Source organism: Lutzomyia longipalpis, chromosome 3 (assembly GCF_024334085.1).
Source record: "Lutzomyia longipalpis isolate SR_M1_2022 chromosome 3, ASM2433408v1".
NCBI lineage: Eukaryota > Metazoa > Arthropoda > Insecta > Diptera > Psychodidae > Lutzomyia > Lutzomyia longipalpis.
The window spans coordinates 16,809,820-16,830,582 of record NC_074709.1 but is presented as its reverse complement, the minus strand read 5'-3'; the positions used below and the strand labels follow the sequence as shown (position 1 = coordinate 16,830,582).

The following is a 20,763-nucleotide window of genomic DNA, read 5'->3' as shown; positions in this document are numbered from 1 at the left end:
TACGTACAAGAAGTAGACACAATCCAAGTGATCCCGCGAGAATCCTTCGTGATCAGAAATGTTTATTCGATAACTAGGTCGGAGCGGGTGGAAAAAATTGCAGAAAAGTGTTGAAAATTGTGAAATATTGCATTGTATACGGTATAGCGTGGCGCCAGTTCGTTTGACTTTCAATAAATATCAACGGATATGTCTGATCGGGCGGATTGCTAAAATGGAATGGGAATGGAGAGAATTTTGCTGTGTGTATTATGCTTTTCTTATGTATGTTCCCAACCGAAGGTATAAAACTTGTGTGAGACAATTCCTTTGTCACATGCACGGTATACGAAGAGGACGTGATGTGACTTCTTTGATTCTTTGCGCACACCGCTGAATCCCAAACCAGCATATCGCGCGGTATCCAATTCGATGAAGTATGTGGGATCCAGTATAGGACCCTATCTGTATTGTAGGCATGACCAAGCTATTGGTGGATAATTAAAAATTTTTCATGCTTTCCTCAATGGTTGGGATATGCATTGAATGGAAAAGCCCCCTTTTCATTCACTCAGGCTTACCTACTATGTATACACAATACCACTCTCCTATGTATTTAGGTAGAAGTTTTGTAATAAATGGAAATGCCTAGATGTTCGGTATTGAGTAACCCTCGCTCCGGGGTCTATGTACAAAATTTTGTTTGCCTCCACTGGCACTGTGCGCACAACATATAAGTCGGGATGGTTTGGTATATATAAGAGACATGTTAATGTATAAGTTTCTTTTGCTTCAGCGTTCCACTCTGTGCTTGCGATTGGAAACAGTGGGGCAGATGAATTTCTTGTATTCCATTCCGTTGGCTCAACTGAAAGCTATACCCTATACATGGTATACTGAAGCGACTTCAAATCTCTCTCTATTGCTTGATATTGAGGAAACCTACTTAATATTCTGTAGTCTACATAAGAAGTTAGTTTACTTGTTAATGCTAACTGCCAATTAATCCTAGCAGCTAGCTAACCCTAATTAACTATACGACATCTGAAACATTTCAGAAATGGAACAATGATTATTACAAGGTTGTTTCGACATCAGGGCTACATTACACCAAGCTAGGAAAGCTATGTAACCAGAAGTAGGATAGGAGTCGTCTATTAGCAGAGTATGTAATGTGATTAGTTACTGCAGTTCGTTCAGGGAAAAAAATCACCCGGGCAAACCTTGAAAATGTGGCACAAAGGAGAGAAGTAAAAAGAAGCATTATGATGAAAATGATCGGAACGATTTTCAACGACGCATTCATTATGTAGAAGCGGATGATGCTTCTCTCTGGGGCCTTTTGGGAAGCGACATTCACAGCCCTGTAGCATATATACGAAAAATGTGTGTGCAATAGGAGAAAAAACTGTCAGTTGGGGTGCACCTAACTCCATCCTATTCCCACCAATGTATCTCCTATGTAGACTTTACGTGTACCAGAGCAAGATGGAAGAGCAGCATAAGGTAAATCAGTGAGAGAAACTGAAAGCTTCGATGACAGTTGGTGTCACTATGATGTGAGAGAAGGACAGCTGGTTGTGGTTTCGGTATACGATGTTAGAGGGGGTATATTATTATCAGACCGAGTCAGCAGCACCAAACCTACAGCTGCCCGCACGCCCGACTTTCGAGCGCGCTCGCTTTTGTAAAGTACATAGAGTGTGGCGTTCCGAAGAGGGAAACTTCACACAACACACATCAGTTCAACTCCAGACACGGTTCGAGTTGGTTGTGTTGCTGGTTCACGTTCGCAAATACACCTCGCCGTCATACACGGTTTTGTCATTCGTTGCATTTGGCAATCGATATCAATTAGTCCGATCGTCCCGCATCCATAGTATCGGCGTCGCGACTCTCAATGGACCTTTTGTAAATCTTTCCGCGAATGTGGATATTATTCAAAGTGTCGCCAATGGTGTGAGTGTGAGCAGGAGAGTTTATGTACATAGAGGCGTCGAGCAATTGAAAAAAGCGGGTTTATTGTAAGTACAGATGAACCTCGAATCAACTATCCTAACTTTAAATACCTATTAATATTTCAATAATCTTTTATCTAATTGATGTCTTGTTCATTTTAGTTCATAGATTTTTAATAAAAATATTAATATTTTATAAAAAGTTTATATGAAATGATATAAAAAACAATAATAATTCGCATTTTTTTTTTACTTTTTTATAAAATGATTCCGATTTTATACTGTTTTCTTTTTTTTAAGATAATGTGGCTCAATTTGAAAAAGAAATTAAATAATTTTTCAGATTAATTAACAAATATATTAAATATATAATAACTATGCAGAATTTAGTTTAACAATCTAACTTAATCAAGCCTCGTTACCTAACTCAGTTAGGCTCTATTACTTAATTATTGATACATATACAGATAGTTATCAGAACCTAGCTTATCTAGGTTTTTTCACTTATAACTCTAATTGCCTAACTAGCTTTCATAATCTAACTCTTTCAACATAGATCCTTCAGTTTCATGATTTCTTAAAAAAATTAAATAGGTTTCCTTTTTGATAAACTATTCTGATGTTTTTGTTATAGTTATGTTTCCAAAAGAAACAGACCTATAAATTGATATCTGCAACAACATTATATTGTAAAGAAATAAAATCAGACAACGTACTGACAAATTCTCATATCTTTATCTAAAACAAGATTAAATTATTATTTATAAGTTTTTCTTAACATAAAAAATACATGTTTAATATGATTAACATAACAAATGTACGTTAAGTGAAACTTTGGCAAATGTGGGCTTGAGGAACTCAAATGTAATTAAGACGTTATGCTGGGGAGTTACTGTAAAGATAGCAGCTTGTTTCTGTGTGGCTGACAGAGTTCCACCACTACTAAGCAATACGGGCCTATTGTATTCCAATGTTAGTCGTGCATGTGTGTCCTTGTTATATGCAACATAATACCGCGTTTTATGTATAAACTCAAGGGGGATAGAGTAGAGAGAATGTACATAAGATTGATTGGTGCGTTGGTATTAAGCATACCTACATATATAGTAGAGAGGTAACTTATATATATATATATATATATATATGTATCTTACATCTGATGTATTTATTTAGCATTATTGTGCACACGAAAAAGGACTGACGAAAAGTAAATTTTTGGGATTGTATGTTGGAAAGACGAGAAGGGGATTGTCATAAACGGAAATTTACGCTGGGAATATTTTTTCTTCCCTTTTGCGACCTTTATATATGATTTTTCCCTTTGCTCTTTGAATAACATTTTTTTCTCCTGAAACTCTAAGTGAGGTCTTGGTTGTTATTTTTATTTTTAACCATTTTCGTCATCATTTCGGGTTGTTTAACACTGTCGCACGGGGTTTATGAATTTTTAATAAAACCTAATTGTCAGCTAGCCCCTCTAGATCCCAAGGATATCGTAGCTATCTCATAGGGGGGATCTTTTCTGTGTAACATACAACATATTCAGGGATGTGTAACGAAATTGTACTCATATTAAATCGAGAAAATTAATTCCCAAAAGTCCAACCTCAAAAACAACCTCTTGAATGATATCCAATGCCGTTTATTTATTCCCAAATGCTTCTTGCGCATCATTTTGTGGCAAAGAGCGCGAAGGAAAAGAAGAATAAATAAGTGGCGATATATAAGACCAAACGATACAAGAGGTTCTCTTTACGGGCGACTCTCTTTACCCAACACACAACTTCTTTTCACCCTGTTATATTTATTCCTTTTCTGCGGCGCCTCTATGTATTACCCAACACAACTTATAAGCTCTCTCCGTATCCAGAGCGACGATGTACCACGTATAAGGGTGTGAGGGGTTTCCTTTTCTCCCAATTCCGCGTACTTGCTTCCACTTCTTTTATTTTTTCCTATTCCATCCGCTCTCCAACACGGTACCGTAGTAGGTATATATACCCTCCAGACCCCTGTCATATGGGCATCTTTCAATGGACATGTGATTTTTCTCTTCTCACTTCTTTTTTTTCCTTTAAACCAGTTCCCAAGGGGACTTACACGGGTACAAAATCTCCTACTTATATATATGGCTTATATCCTTGACATTGAAGACGAGACATGACCCCTAAAACTCCATGGGAAATTGGCAGTTGAATAGTTGGAAAAATTTACTAGAAAATGGTTAGAGAAATATTACAAGAAAATCCAAAACCGTTTGTACATGTCAATGGAAATTGTTTCATGTGGAAAATAGGAACAAAACTAAATTAACAGGGGGTAGACAAAGACTCTATTTCCATAGGAATTCACTGATCACTCGCTGAGACACCCAGGAAAATGCTTCAATCTGAAAAAATCCACCACCACTGGATAGATAATTTAATATTCTATCGATTGATAGTTTTTGAGGGGTGTCTCACGAAGATTAATGCACTAAAACTGATTTTAAAAATTTTGATGCAGTTTTTGGAAATAAAATGACGTCATTTTCTTCCTTTAACTTCTCTGCAAACCGTCCGCCATTATTTGCTGTGTTCGGGTAAAAAAGGGCTTTGTCTACGCCCTGTAAATTAATAAATTACGTTAAAAACTTACTGAAGAAGAGGGAATTAGGGGTCATCATTACCTTTTCAAACATAGTTCAAACTTGAAAATCAGTTAAACCATTTTTAGTATTAACAGCTAACGCAAGGTGTTTCTAAAATTGTATATAGAGGGCTGCATTGTAAAACCTGCTAAGTCGGTTAACCGACTGCAGCCCTTATTATTCAGTTTCTTTTATTTATAATTCGAAGATATAACGACCAAACACCCTATAATTGTTAAAGAAAAAAATATTTTTTTGAATTTGCAAAAATCTTTGCTTCAAAAAAAAATCTTAAAAATTTAATTTCAGGACAAGCCAAAATATGGTAGTCCTCCCGGATTCCGTTGTGCCTTCGTCGAAGGTTCCAATCAAGGATGTCAATGAGTGCATCACTTGCCACATTTGCAAAGGATACATCATTGATGCTACAACCATCGTTGAATGCTGCCACTCATGTAAGTAATCCCAAGAATTCTCAATTGTTGCTAGGAATTTTCCACCATCTCCCTTCCATATATAAATGCAATCACATATACAATGAGGGATTCCCCTCCTGTGTTTTCGTTCACCCGAGAGCCCAAAAGTAGAGGCGACATCATGAATGGGAAGCACGAGGGGTTCTCATTCCGACAATTCCGTACGATCGGTATGTGGTATTAATTTAATTCCATTTTTAATGCTGCACCGTCTCTCTATGCTGTGATGTTTTTTTGGGTGAACGAAAAAAAGGGGTGTGGAATCCCAGCTTTTTTTACTCCGACAATTCATTACTTATATGATTTCTCCTATTGAGCTATATATTAATTTTGATATGTTGCATGAAAAACACCTTTTCTCTGAAGAAAACTAACTTTTTTCTCTCCCTCCTTTGGGCATAATTTTTCCCTCAACAGTCTGTCACAGCTGCATCGTTCCTCACCTTAGGACAAAGGAATACTGCCCAAAATGCGAGCTTATCATCAACAAAACTAAACCCAATATCAAGTGAGTAACAAACATTTCAATAATTTCATTACAAATTCCCATTCATGGGAAAAAAATCATGCAAAGGATAATGAAGACTGACAGGCAGAAGAGCTACCTACAAAAAAATGTACATACATAATAAAGCACAAGTGTAGCATGTGAAACGATGTATGAGAGAGGGATACATAAAATATGCACACACAGAGTTATTTCAATCCAAGTGGAGAAAAAGTCGCAAATTTTGCATGATAAATGAAAAATTTTAATTTCACATGCCATTCATAATTCACACAACCAACCCATTTAGTCCGTATTATAGTTCCATCGGAATGGTTAGTCTTAATGCAAAAGGGGGGAGAAAGAGATAGAATTGTACGTACTATGACTTGTTTTAGCATACACACATAATAAATTCCTATGAGTACAGCCCATTTCCCTTTGCTCAGTGAAGAGAGATCTTATCACATTATATTATTAGGAAAGTGTCTGAGATAGCCTTGGGGTGGCTCTTGAAGATTCTTCTGGGAGATATTTTGTATGTATTTTACCTCTTAGGTTTATTAGGTTTTTTTTTTAAATACAGTCGTGCTCTCGTGGTAGGACCGTCGTCAAAATGACTTCTCCGCGGTAAAACGGCTTCAGAATGAGGAATTTTGCCTTCGCAGTGGGACAATTAGTATCCTACCTTTCCAATAGTACTAATTGTCCCACTGCGAAGGCAAAATACTTCATTCTGAAGCCGTTTTACCGCGGAGAAGTCATTTTGACGACGGTCCTACCACGAGAGCACGACTGTACATAGTTTTCTGATAAAAAAATACCATCATGAATGTTTTTTCTTCATTTTTTTTAGGTATATTTGAAATTATTTTATTTGATTTTTTTTTGTATCTTATAAACCGATTTTTGATATATTTTTTTTATTTTATAAATCAATTTTAAAAATTTTGAAAAAAATAATAATCAATTTAATGCTTTTAAATCAATAAATCTAACAGATAATTCCAATTATTTCAATACAAAAAACTATTAAGAAATTACCTAATTCAAAAAATGAAACTTTTTTTTGCAAATGTTCTTTTTCCCTTTTTCAGAATTTATAGCAAAAATTATCATATTTGTTTATTTCAGAAAAGATCTAAAAAAACGAATTAAAAATTTAAAACAATTAAAGCCAAGAAATTAGACTCTTGTCAATATCTTAGAATACAAATCTAAGAGAAGTGAAAAATATTACAAATGTTATCAAAATAAAATACATAAGAAAACTCAACTGAAGCATGCACGAATTTCTATTACCCCTGAAACAAAGGCAAAAAATATATAATGTAGGTACGATATCCCTTTATAAATATAGGAAAGAAAAAAAGGATTTTCATCTTATTTTCCTTTCACTGCCACTGAATTTTATGTTCTCAAGCTGAAATATCTCTCAATAAATAACATCCCATAGAACTCGCGCATAACTCTCCCGTGTCTCTCTATAAATTTTCTATGTCTTTTTTGCCAACTCAGGTAAATTGTTTGCCCTAAAAGTGCCAGGTCGACTGTAAAAAATGTACTTGAAACTTTTTTATGAATCCCCGTCGACAACATTTTGGTATGAAAACACATCCACCTTGCAGCTAATTAATAAAAAGCCTTTAACAACGACGTCTGAAAGTGTTTGCACGTTTTTCTTTGCAATGTTGCGGGTAGGGGAGTCACCCAGAGGTGTGGGAGGTCACACAGGGAGTGACTTGTACTATGTATCACACTGGGTGGTGAAATTGCTTGAAAGGAAGTGCAGTAGAGAGTACTTAAGAATGTGATTTAATTGCAAATGTTCTCCATCCACCTCCCCTCATAAATTACCCCATTTAATTGCATTTATTGAGCCAATTGGTTTGAAGGAGGAGGGGGGTTGTAATTCACATTAGAAACAATATTAAATCAATCCAATATCAAGAGAGAAATCACGCTGACGAGAATATTAATAAAATATGATTGAAAAAATGCAAAAAAAGTCAGAAATATGGTAAATTTTTGGGGCTCTTTTTACCCTCACTTTTTTATGGGGGTAGAAGAGGATTTGTTTAAATATTTATTCATCTTTAGCAACCATAAGCTCTCTATTTACGTACCCTTGATTGCCAATGTTATTATAAGATTATACTATGGGATGCCGAGGAGGCGACAACGAAAGCATTTTCACCCAGACGCAATTTTCAAACACTAAATAAACACATTTCTTCAATTTACACCAACTTGAATATTTATAGCTCCATATGTGGATTAGTTTTTAGTTAAAATTAGAGTTTCAAATGTTTGGTAAGAAGATAATTTGTTTTAACGAATTTTTAAGCAAAAGATAAGTTTAAGAAGGCAACAAGGCGTGGTACATATATGTAGCTCTTTCTTTTTGCTTTCTAAGAACTTCTAAATTCATTGGGGGCGCCTAGTAAAAATTTACATAGTCTTACACATTTTTTATAGTTTTTAAATTATTTTTGAAATCAAATAGTTTTCAAAAATAAATTAATTTAAAACGTCCTATATATTTGAGCTTTTTAATCAAATGAAGCAGCAAATTAATATTGCTTTTCCCGATTCAATTGACCCAAACGAACAGTAAAACAGGTAACATTAAATCTAAAAAAAAGAATTCTTAAAACACCTTCTTCGGTAAGAATTCTTGCAAAGCCGCAAAAAAAATCCACAAATGATTTGCAACAAATATAAATAAAAAAAAATTTATCATATTCCTCGAATCATTTACTATGTGCAAGAGAAGTAATGAGCATATATTTTTTATGTATATTAGGGTTGTATTTCATGAGAAGTATGAATCTATAATTATTTCCCCTACTGTAGTGGCCTCTCTTAGCATGGTATGTAGTATAAAATCCCATCATCTCGGCGCTCCTGTGTGCACGAGACGAAGAAACTATGCGTTTTATGTGATAACGGGTGTGCTAGCATGAAAAACAACCAACTAGTTGGAGCGCCAATTAGAGACTCATATAAATTACGGTCTTCGTCTTATGTAATATTAAATGGACTGGTCGTGTCTCGAAGATACTTTTGGCATCCATTCATTCTCTGTGTGTGCAAAATTTTCATAAATTTCTCCAATTCTTTGTAGCTTCTTCTATGCTCTGCTCATTACTTTTTTTTCTTCGGGAAAACTTTTACGTTAAATTCCCTTTTATGCTCAAGATTTATGTAATGAAGAAGAAGAAAAAATTGTAGATGAGGAGGAAAGAAAGGGTGCGTGTTTTAGGTGAGAAAGAAAAATGTTAACAATACTCCTTTTTGCAAAAAATTTCAGGCCAGATGCGACTTTCCAGGCGATTGTCTACAAACTAGTACCGGGACTGTATGAGAAGGAATTGCTACGGAGACGAAATTTCTACGAAACGCGCCCTGAGGAGGCAAAATTGGCAACACCAGAGCAGAGGGGTGAAGACACAGAACACCTCATCTTTCGACCTACAGAGAAAATCTCCCTTTCCCTGGAATATGCATTCATTGAGTGAGTATCGTATACCAGGAGCCACACGAGGGGTTCCCTTGAGGACATGAAAAAAATAATAATCACACACAATTGAATTTGTCTTTCCCCCTTCTCCCCACAGTGAGCACAAGAGTCGTTCACCGGAGCTCGCGAAGCCCAAATATCTTCAATGTCCTGCCATATTCCCTGTTTCGCTTCTCAGCAAGTTTGTCGTGATGAAATTCGGAATCGATTCAGCACAATTCAATGTGAGTATTTTTTTTATTCAACTTATATATTCTACCTTTTCCCCGTGTTCACGAGGAAGGGGATTCTCCACCACCCTACCATACATGAATTCAATTTTATTGATCGGTGATTTATGTTTGGGGAATATATTTTCTTGTTTTTTTTTCAAATAGGTTGATATCATGTACAAGGTCAAGACGATTGTTCTACCCGAATACTACACACTTATGGATGTGGCGTACATTTACACGTGGAAGAGGGTGAGTTTATACAAACTTCTTTGTTTCCCTTCTATTCAAAGCATTTTTTTTTAAATCTTTTCAACAAAAAACATACCCAAGGGACTTTTAAAAAAGAACAAGAAAAAAATACGCAAAAGAATTTCATCATATTTTCCAATTTAAAGCACCATTGTGTACCAAGCGAGAGAGCCACAATTGTCCTCTGTGTTTAATTAAGAATGCCAGAAAAGATAATCTAATACATTTTCCTCCACACAGAGAGGGTTGTGGAGTTCATTTTTTCATTCATTTTTTGTTGTTGTTGAGGGGGGTTAGAAGGGCAGACAGTTGAGGTGGAATTTTTTTATGTTGTTACCTTTTCCATCCTCCCCCCGGAAAAAATGGGGGAGATAAAAAAACATTGATTATCCTAATGTCTTCTCCACGTTGGAGCTTAGAAAATTTTATTGCTCACAGTGTTCCTTTGTAATCTCTTTAGTCTCTGCAACGTAGGGAAAAATGACCTAATTCTGACCATGATAGGTTGTTCTTAATCTTTTCATCAAGATTATTTTTTCTTTGAATTCTCTGTGAGAGGAAGTTTTGGCATTAAGAAGTATTCATTGAGAAAATTTATGAAAATATTCTTGAAAAAATATAAACAGTGTAGAAATAAATCATTGATATTATAGTATTTCTCGATCCTTTTGCGAAGATAATTCTACTGTAAACGATTCTTTAATTTTTAAATAAATTGTGTGTAATGCCCCTTGATTGGTTTTTGATATATTTCTTCTTAAATTAATAACTTTTCATCCCCCAATATTTTTAAATTAAAACCATTGTATTGCTTCTGTGATAGAATTATCTCTACCCTTTTTAGGGGTTTAATATGCGATGGCATCACTTTCAAAGAGTATCGATTTAATTATGATTTGGTCAGTTAAAGAGCACCAACCACCCGCTCAGGGGAAAGCCATTGATTTTTCATTTGTGTTCCTGGAGAGTAAATAGTATTTTGCACATTTTACCGAGAAAAGTTAATTAGTGTACGAGTTTATATGTCGATGCTGTGTGGAAATACCATCCCTTTGAATTGAAATTCCCGTTTCTATAGAAACGTGGAAAAGTTGTATCCCCCACCCACCCAGGCCAACCACCCACGAGAGGGAAACTTTAAGCTTTCCATGATGAAAATAATTCAATATCCTGTTGCTCATACTATGAACAATTTCATATTATACATAAAAGTATGTAATATAAATTCCCATCATCCTGTTTTTCAACAAGTCTCTCTCTGAGAATTTCTATGAATTTACAATTTTGCCCAACTTGAATGTAACGACTAAAAAAAAACAACGTCCTGAATAATAAATACCTTTTTGCCATTAATTAAATGCGCTGTGAATATACCGTCAATTAGGGAATGCGCTACTGCACTAACGAAATTTAATGTTTGGCCACAGAAGTTTGGTGGTTTTTAATGCGTTCATAATTTTGATTAATCGTTCTCAGGAAGCACCCATGAGGTTCTTCTTCCGTGTTCGCACGAAAGAGACAACGAGCGAGGAGCTACCCGAAGTGCCTCTTCGTCGTTCACCCAGCATAAATAATCGTCAGGCTCCAGTGGCTGCAGGTGAGGCAGAGGTGAAGGAGGAGCACCGTGAGGACATAAGGCCAGCAGCAGCCACCACCAAACCACATTCCGGTGAGCAGAAAGTTCCCTCGAAGCAGGGGAGCATCGTGAAAAAGGATATCAGTGAGAAGTGTATTAAAGTGGAGAAGAATGTGCCGAGTGTTGTGGAGAAGGTCGTCAAAGTGAGTAAGAGTAGCAAGAAGAATTACGAGGATTGTGTAAAGAGTGAGAAGAGGGAGCGAGGAGACAGTGTGAAAGTTAAGAAAGAGAAAGTTTTACAAGTTGATGGGGGGAAAAAGTGTGAGAATATCAAACTCAAAATTGGACTGTCGAAGGATAATTCCAAAATGATGGTGATTAAGGATATAACACCCACACCAGAGCCGCCAATGGCAACGTCTGCACGTAAAGGCACTGAAAAGACGACTAAAAGCCCAAAGGAAAAGGTGCCACAAGTGAAAGTTGAAAAATGCCATGAAATGGAAGAGCCCAAAAAGGATAAACCACCAACTGTGGAAATTCCATTGCAGAAAACCGTGAAGCAGGAGCCAAAGAGTCCAACGACAAATCAGGTGAGACACCATTTGCCATGTTCCCAAAGTTCTCCCATTAAAGTTGAAATGAAAGAAAAGTCCCCTGAAGTCAAGAAAGGCGTTGTTGATGAGATCAGACAAAGCCCCAAGACTACTAGAAGTCCATCACCTGCTAAAATTCATACAGAAACTGACATAGAAATGCTCATTGACTTGGAAGAAATCAAAAAGTCCCAATTTTTGAATTCCTTTGAGTTAACTGCTAAGAAGGCAGATACCTTAAAATCAGATGGGAATAAAGTTGATTCCGTCAAGGCTGATGGCATTAAAGCAAGTAGCCTTAAGACAGATAAGGCAGATAGCCTTAAGGCGGATAAACTAAAGACAGACAGCAATAAAGAAGATTGCATCAAGACAGGAACCACACAGGCTGATAATCACAAGGCAGAAAGCCTCAAAGCTGACAGCATAAAAACAAACAGCCTAAAAACAGATAACAGCAAAACGGATGCCAATAAAGCTCCAACAAATGCATCAAAAACAGATAGTGCTGCTTCCAAAAGGAAGAATAAGGATCCAGTTAAGAGCATTGCAAAAACTCGCCTTCCTGAGTTGCCAAACCTTATTTCACCACCACTCAGCAATAAACCAGAAGTCAAACAATCCCTAAACTTTGACTTATCTCCCTTTCCGGTTGGTCCGGAGAAAAGTGTGGAGAAGAAACCGCCTGTTAGCAATGGTTTCGCCGTGCCTAAGTGCGACGTGAAGAAGCCTAAGAAAGACGAAAGTACTGTTCCAAGGAGGAAGTATACGAATTTTGTAAAAATAGCCCCAAAGCAGGCTTCTAGCACGGCTGCATCACTGATGAATAGTGCTGCTTTTATTGGTGGATCAGGTACATCGAAACTATCAATGAGATCCTCATCAACCCCATCCCGAATTGCACCACCACGTCGTCAGTCTGTTGCCACGGAAAATCCATCGCGTATCCTGCAGGATACCTTTTCAATGCTACAGAAGAATAGTACGGAAATCAAAAAGATCGATGGGACGAAGGATGTGAAGGTGTATGGGCCACAAATGGGACCACCACCCACTCCGGCAGGACTCCCAATGCCACGTACCCCAAACCACGTACCGGATTATTGGAATTTCCCAATGCGAAATGGTTCGTCAAAGGGGTACATTGGTTCCCCCTACCTTGGGCTCTCATCCCCCATGTATACACCCAACTACTCCCCCAATTCACCCCAATACGCTCCCACCTACAACATCCCCATCGCACAGTCACAATTCAAGTATACAGGACTCCCAACGAACGGCACATCGGGACTCCCACGGACACTCGGCAAAGGCACCGAGTTAGCTGAGAGTGGGAAGAAGATTGCCCCGAATGAGGGGGAATCGGTGAAGCGCGCAAAATCCACATCACCCACCAAGGATGACGGTGAACCACCGGAGAAGCAGAGGAAAGTGCAGTCACTGCTTGACTCTTGCAACATCACCTTCCCCTCATCGCTCTCGATAACCCTCACGAATGAACAGAATGACATGGATACGAGCAAATCAACCAAAACACCCAAACCCAAACGTCCCGTCAACAACTACATTGAAATCCTCAAGTTGCCCAGCGACGGTGCCACCACAGTCACCCCCATTCCACCCGAGGACACGCGAAATGGCAAAGTGTCCCCCAAGGACACAGGCAAAGGAAAGGATCTCCTCACGAAGGTGAATGAATTGACGACAAAAGCAGCGGAAACGAGCAAGAAAATCGATGGGGAGGCAGAGAAGAAGAAACAAGTTCCCAAACTCAATCCCATCGACAAACCCACCCCACCTGCAACAACGGAAGGTGGCTCCGAATCCTTTCAACAGACCTACTTAATGTCCCTCCTGACGCAATCCGTCTACAAGGATGCCATGCAAAATAAATTGTATGACCTGAAGACCAATAAAATCATCTCCCTCGATGGGGTGTCATCGTCAACATCCCCCGAAAATCGCCCAAGTCCACCACCACCGAAAAAATCCAAAAGTGAACCAAGTTCCCTCGTAAAGAGTACCCCGAAAGAGGATGTAAAGCCGACAAAGTCAGCTTCAGCCCTGGATCTCTCCTCTGTCACGTCAAGCGTTGTTGAGGGTGAAAAGCGCGAGAAGAAGTCTCCCAAGGAAACGAAGAAATCCTCACCACGTCATGAAACTCCAGTTCCACCCAAAATTGACTTAACTGAACCCACCCTCAGTAGTTTGCTACCCTCCCTGCCACTCATTCCACCCGCTACACCCACTGACTTAATGACCAGCCTCAATCCGGGCTTCCCCAATCCCCTAAATTATCCCGTTTTCTGGATGGAGCAATACCAGAGAATGAAGAAAGCTGGCTCCGAAGCCCTCGAGCTCTACTTCCAAAACATTCAGAAGAATATTGCAAAGGCTAAAGGGATGCAAGACCCATCCACAACTTCACCACCACCCACCACTGTCTCATCAACTGTATCCGAGGCTGAGAAATAAACAACCCCACGAAACAACCCTTTTCATCATTCAAAAGAAACTTTAATGAAAAGTCACAAAAAGAACCTCCTAAAATAAATCCTCGTCTAATAAATTCCTATTTATTCTTTAGAGCCCTTCTCCTAAGAAGAAAAAAATTGTAAATATTGCTTTGAGTCAAAATAAATAAAATATATATTTCTAAAAGTAAATTAAGAGACTGCGGAATGTTTAAAAAAATCGAAAGACTTGCCATATACGGAAACATTTTTTTTTATCGAAAAGGGGTTAGTAATTGCAAAGAAATTTGCGTATATTCAAGTAAAAATATACATAATTAATGTTTTTTGTTATTAAGGTATGTAAAAGAATGTAATGATTTTAAAAATATTTTTTTAAGCTAAAATAAAATTTTATAATTGTAAAATGAGATATTTTTAATTAATTTTTGAAAAGATTTTTCAAAACTTTGAAGGATTAAAGGCTCTCAAGAAGGTAAGTAATGAGTTAATTCATGTAGGCTTAATTGCAGTGGAGACGCCAAGTAACAACCAAGTGCATCTTTTTTTTAATGAAATATTAAAGTTAGATTAATATCAGGCGATATGGATTTGATTGCGTAATCATTGAAACTGCTCAATTCTCCTCTAACATTTTGATAAGATCTTCCACAGTTAACCAAAATTTTACATTAAAGAATATTAATTTGAAAGTCGAATAAGAACATCACAAATTATAAAGTCAATCATAACGCGTCCAGTTATAAGAGTTGGTGTCCCACAACGTATAGAAGTTTTTTTATGCGTTGTAATTTAATTTTTAAGTAGTATTAGTAGGCAAAGTTGATTTTTTAATGAAATTCATCAATTCGAAAGACAAAAATGGTTATATTTCAAGTTCTATTGCACATACAGAAATTTCTTGACTAGTTTTGGAAAGGTCTTGAAATAAGCTATAATCTAACATATATTTCGATACATTTCAAGGTCACCTCCAGAATACAAAATGGCGGATTTTGGTTCTACCAAAACAGTTTTTTGCACTTTTCGTCCTCAAGGAATGGTTCTAGAAGTTTCTGATGTTCTAGAAAGTTGTAGAGTTTTGCAAAACCTTTAATTTGATACTAAGTTGAGTCAAATCGGACAAGCGGTTCAAGAGATATGGATCTTAGAACTTTTCAAATTCAAGAATTTTTCAAATGGCTATATCTTCTAAACGGCGACATAGATTTTCTTCATTTTCGGACTGGTGAAAGATATTGAGTCAGGCTACAACATATCAAAATTTAAAGGAAATCGATAATGGGGATTCGGAGATATTACCCCTTAAAGTTAGGCAATTTTTGTTTTTGATTTTAGCGCCTCTTGCGGATATTTTTGGAACTTGGAATGTTTTAGACAGTTGTAAGGCTTATCGAAACCTTTCATTTGATACCAAGTTGGTCCAAATCGGTCAAGCCGTTCTCGAGGTATATCGAAAAAACACTTTTTTCTTTAGGCCGCCATATTTGCTAAACCGCTTGACCGATTTTCAAGTATGAATTATCGATGAAAACGTCTCACTGAGCTCTATAACATACTAAAATTTCAGACCTCTAGCTATAAGGGAAGTGGTTGATGGTATTTCAAAATGGCGGATGGCGGCCATCTTGGATTTTGAAAATGCGAAAAAATGAAATTTTACACCCACATTTCTATAGAAAACTTCAAACCCGAAGTCTCTATCTGTTACCGTTCTCGAGTTATGAAGCAAAGTTCAGCGCAGAGGCCGGCAGGCCGGCCGGCGGGCCGGCCGGCCGGATCAAAAATTTTCCACCACCATTTTCGTAATGTGGGATGTCTAAAACGTGCTCATACCAAGTTTGAGCCCGATCTGAGGTGGTCGGTTTTTCCGACGATTACAATACTTGGTGTTGGCCACGAAGTGGAACACCAACTAATTATCCGCCTTTTGGGCTCTCATCCCATGGGGCACGCGAACATCTGCATAAATCGATGTAAAATGGGAAAATCGTATTTTATTTTTCATCTCACCGAACGATGGTTTCATTAGTTGAAAGTTTTAATTAAATCCCATCGCAACTTTTGTCCACTTTTCAGCCAATTTTTCATTTAAGCGCAGCGACTTTCTCCCACAAGACTCTTTTCATGTTTTTTTTCTCTCGAATGAACAATTTTGAAATGAAAATTTACGACTAGGCGTCAAATTTCAATTTTTTTAGCATGAAAATATCACACTATATGTAGGTATATTTTCTTTATTTTAAAGAGGAACGTTGCGTGCTACAGAAATGAATGATGTAAAGTCGTAAAAATCACATTCAGACACCATTTTTGACCTCCAAGCGTAAAATAATGTGTTAGTTAAAGTACCTCTAAATCTAAATGGTATTAAATGTTGCATTCAGTTGCATTAGTTTTTATGCAAAAACACATTTTATCGTTCAATGGAAGCTTTTGCTTAATTTTATCTATTATTGAGGCTATATTGATTAGGCAATCAAGGGAAACTAGGGAAACTTTTTTTCTCTTTTAGCTGTGATTTTTTATTTAAAATTTTCTTGAGAAGATCTGAACTATTTTCTAGGACGTTCTCTATTCAAAATTTCGTCTCTTGGTGGTATTCTCTTAATAGAAAATTTCTCTTTCAGGCTGTTTTTATTTAAACACCTGCCACATTCCGGGGCTAAAAGTCGCACCTATGAGATTCAAGATAAAGATGTCCTTTTACTACGAATTTTATTTCTTATTTTGTTTAGCTTTGATAAATCTGTTTTTAGTGCATTTGCCGCTATCTTTCCTACTCCTATTTCTTTGGAAAAGGGCCGAAAAACTCGTATTTCTTTTACTTTTTGATTTCATTATGTCTAAATTTTGTCAAGAAAAATAAAATAAACTCAATTGCAAAAGAAAGGTCATAAAATCGGTAAATTTTACATACATTTTGTTATTAAAATATCTTTCACACCTTATGCATATTACACAATGGAAGTGAATACCTCAATACATTTGTTTAAATGAATTCTCAAGTAAAATAAGACATTTAAAAAGAAATAAATCTCTTCATTGGTTCAGTTCAGACTCAATCCCAATGACACGGAAAGAAAAATGATTTATGAGCATTCCTTCCGTCATATAGATAGAAGAAGCAATTTAGAGTATTTGTGACGAAAAAAACGTGGAATTTCCATCATCTGTGCAATTAATAGTTTTATTGAAATTGTTGACTGTGAAATGTACTTTATTAAATACACATACATGTAATTTTATATTGCAAAATGCTTCTGCACAGAGTGTCACACACCAGTGCCAGAGGACATTATTCATTTTACACCTAACAGAGATTTCTTGCGGTCTCATCGAGAGAGCTTCCTTATGTGTGCTGTGCGCAGAGAGCGAAAAAAGATGTTCTCCCTGCGGATAAAATCTCCAGCAAGAAAATGGATATTAAAAGGCACGAATAATTTTTAATTAAAAATAAAAACCACAACAGCGACAAGTCACGCTAAAAATGTGTGAGGGCCCCTTATATGGGGACAAATAAAACATTTCTACATCTCACTGAGACACTTTCTACTAATAAATTAACACAAAACTAATATTGTAAGAGATTTGCAAACTTCATAGATATAGACTAAATTTAATTAAACTGAAGTTGATATGAAATGAAAAGAAAGTAAGAATTCTGAACAAACGAAGGGATTCTTTAATAAAAAATCTGATGGCAAAATTTGTATATTACAGCATATTTGTATAAAATTGAATCAAAAGATAACTTTCTTAGAATTTTTTTGGTTGCAATTTGAACAGAAAAGAATGTAAAATAAAAATTAATAAGAAATCTTGAATCAGAACTTGAACCAGTGTCATTTCAATTGCGAGAACTGCACTCTATCCTCTGTAGCTACAACACCTTGTTTTGGGAACGGTTAAAATTAATAAATTTCTTTATCCAAAATTTCAGTAAAGGATAAAGTCGTGGGGCATTTTGGAACAAGTTTGCGGTAATTTAGATTCTTGAAATATCTGAAAATAAAGAAGCTATGTACGTTTATGCTCTTCATAAGAAATCACAAACAAACATTCCAAACAAAAAATTAACGTATTCGTCTCCATAAGAAACCAAATGAATCCAGATAGAGCGATAGAAAGACATTTTATGTGGCATAATTTTCAATAACCCTGCTCCAGTTAAAATCTCCTCGTGCAACAATAAACTAAAAGCTAACATAAAAAAAAACATGGAGAATTTTTGTATATTAGTACTGCGTGCATTTGACGACATTGTCATGTACAGAGCTGCAAAATCGTGCTTAATTTATGGTAAAAAAAGAAAACCCGAACGTGCGGGGAACTTCCAAGCCAAATGATCTTGCACAGAGCGGAAATTGGATTAACATAGAGAGAATATTTCCTGTGCATAGAAATCTATATGTATGTATATAATCTTTTGCATTCTATCTCTTTCTACCAAGCGCGACTTTTTTTTTGTCAAACCATTCTTCGCGCGCAAAGTTTCTCCTGAGAAAATCTTCTATTGTACAGAGCCTTTCACGCGCGCATTGGTACATAAATACACATAGGGTGGTAGTTAAGGCGCAAAAGAGAGCGCAAAATGTAGAATTGAAGAATATCTTCGTGTTCCTCCGTTTTTTTTCCTTCATCATCAACTCTGATGTGCACAAAATGCTAAAAGAGAGGAGATGGTAATCAAATAAGTGTTGCTGCCGTTTTTCCAACCTCAACCGAAACACAATGTGCGAGGAATGGAAGTAACAACCACACACAGGCAGCCCCGTAAAGACGCGCGGTAGAGGAAGGAAAGAGAGAAGGAGAATGCCAGAGACACCGCGAGGTTCGCATTGTAATGAAACTTTCACAGGGTGACCCCATTTCAAGGCGATTTCTTTTTTTTTTTTAATTATTGTACAAATTCTTTTAAATTTTTAGAAGGCTTTATGTTGATAAAACATTAGGGAATATCAAAAACAAAAGTTTTGGACCCACTGCGTAAGCGTAAAATATTCTTTTCGAATCCACACAACCCTAGGGCTTGGCACCTTTCCTCTCTGCGTATGGACAACCCCTCACTAATTTATCCCCGTTCTAAAAAATTGTAATCCCACAGGTACCATACAACCTAAGAAGGAGCTTTTCCATGGTTTTGCTCTGGAGGTTGGTTATCGACGCTAAGTCGGCCATGGCCGCAGTAGAGAGTTTTCCATCGCAGATGAATAAATAAATTTTTTAACGAAAAAGTGAAGAACGTATTTTTTTGGTTTACGCAATAAAACGATTTTAAGCGAAAAATTTAAAAACCAAAACGCTTAAGGTGTGTTCGTAAGTATACCTATAAATTGTTTATTTTTACGCTTCTAACTTCGCATAAATTGATTTAAGAAAATACCTTTAAAATTTTATTTCCAGCTTTTTGTCATTACTTAATGAACGAACATGCAGTATGATTTTTTATGAAAAGACCAAATGATAACATTAAGACTAAAAGACAAATTTTTGAGGTTGTGTGAGTTACGCAACAATAAATTCAAAGAATTTGAAGAAAAACGGTTTAAGAGAACAAGCTTTTTTCTACAAATGATCGGATTTCCTAAAACACAAAAAATACTACCTAAATACTAATTTTTCATATAAAACTAGATCTTATTTAAATTACCTGATGAAGGTTCAGTGCTTAATGGAAAGTATGCAGAACGAAAAAAATTCTTTTGCAAGATAACAACAAATAAATACCTAAATGAAATAGCAAATATTTTAAATTTAGTGTTCGAAGAGTTTAGAAAAAGGGAAATTGGAAAGGCTAGTTTTTCAATTGAATAGTAAAAAAAATCTTTTTAACGTCGTTTGTGTTTGATAACACTACAAAGTTTCAAGTTATTCAAAATACTCTATTAAACAAAAACCAATGTAAAGCTAAAAAATTTACGTTCAATAAAATTATACATAACAATAGTAAAATTGCGGCGCCACCAACATATTTAAATAATACTTAAAAAAAACTATTAATTAACTCGAGAACTAATAAAAAACATTCAATAACAATGATTGTTGTTATACCTAATAGATAAAATATAAAATACAAAGAAAAAATAAAACAATTTCGATAAAAGTATTTTTCGGTGCACCCTGTAGGGTGAGGAATGAGTGAGAAAAGAGTCGCTTTTGTCACTGGTGCAGGATTGTATTGGAAAGCGATAATGTTTCACTCACGAATTGAACCATGTAGAAGTGAAAAAAAAACATAAAAGATATTGCTGCAAATGGAAATTTCTGTTTATTCTCAGCACATCAAGTATTTGCTCTCTGTGAGATATTTCTCTCATGGGGAATCCTTCATTTTCATGTTTTTCCCCACTTCATTATAATGCTCACAAAAACTCTTCTTAAGGAATAAAAAAAACGAAATGTATGAATTACAAAAAGAAATTTCCATTCCACAAAAAAGTACATAGTAATATAAAATGTCTCAAGATAGAGTAGATAAGAAAGAAGAAATGATGATAAGAAAATTAAAGGAAGAATAAGAAATCTCTCAGATAGAAATGGAAGAAAAAGTTAATGCTACAAAAACCAAAGAAATATTTTCAATATCCTGAGGGGAGAA

At 36.2% G+C, this 20,763-nt stretch overlaps 1 protein-coding gene across 1 annotated transcript; it reads left to right on the top strand.

Moving 5' to 3' along the window:
* The first annotated feature begins 1,606 nt into the window (after nucleotides 1-1,606).
* LOC129793948 (polycomb group protein Psc) lies at nucleotides 1,607-14,569 on the top strand. Its single transcript, XM_055834489.1, has 7 exons — nucleotides 1,607-2,003; nucleotides 4,876-5,021; nucleotides 5,460-5,550; nucleotides 8,843-9,046; nucleotides 9,150-9,276; nucleotides 9,430-9,516; nucleotides 10,993-14,569. Exons 2-7 carry the CDS (start codon nucleotides 4,889-4,891, stop codon nucleotides 14,161-14,163), a joined length of 3,813 nt encoding a protein of 1,270 aa, XP_055690464.1. The 5' UTR covers nucleotides 1,607-2,003; nucleotides 4,876-4,888; the 3' UTR covers nucleotides 14,164-14,569.
* The last annotated feature ends 6,194 nt before the right edge of the window (nucleotides 14,570-20,763 follow it).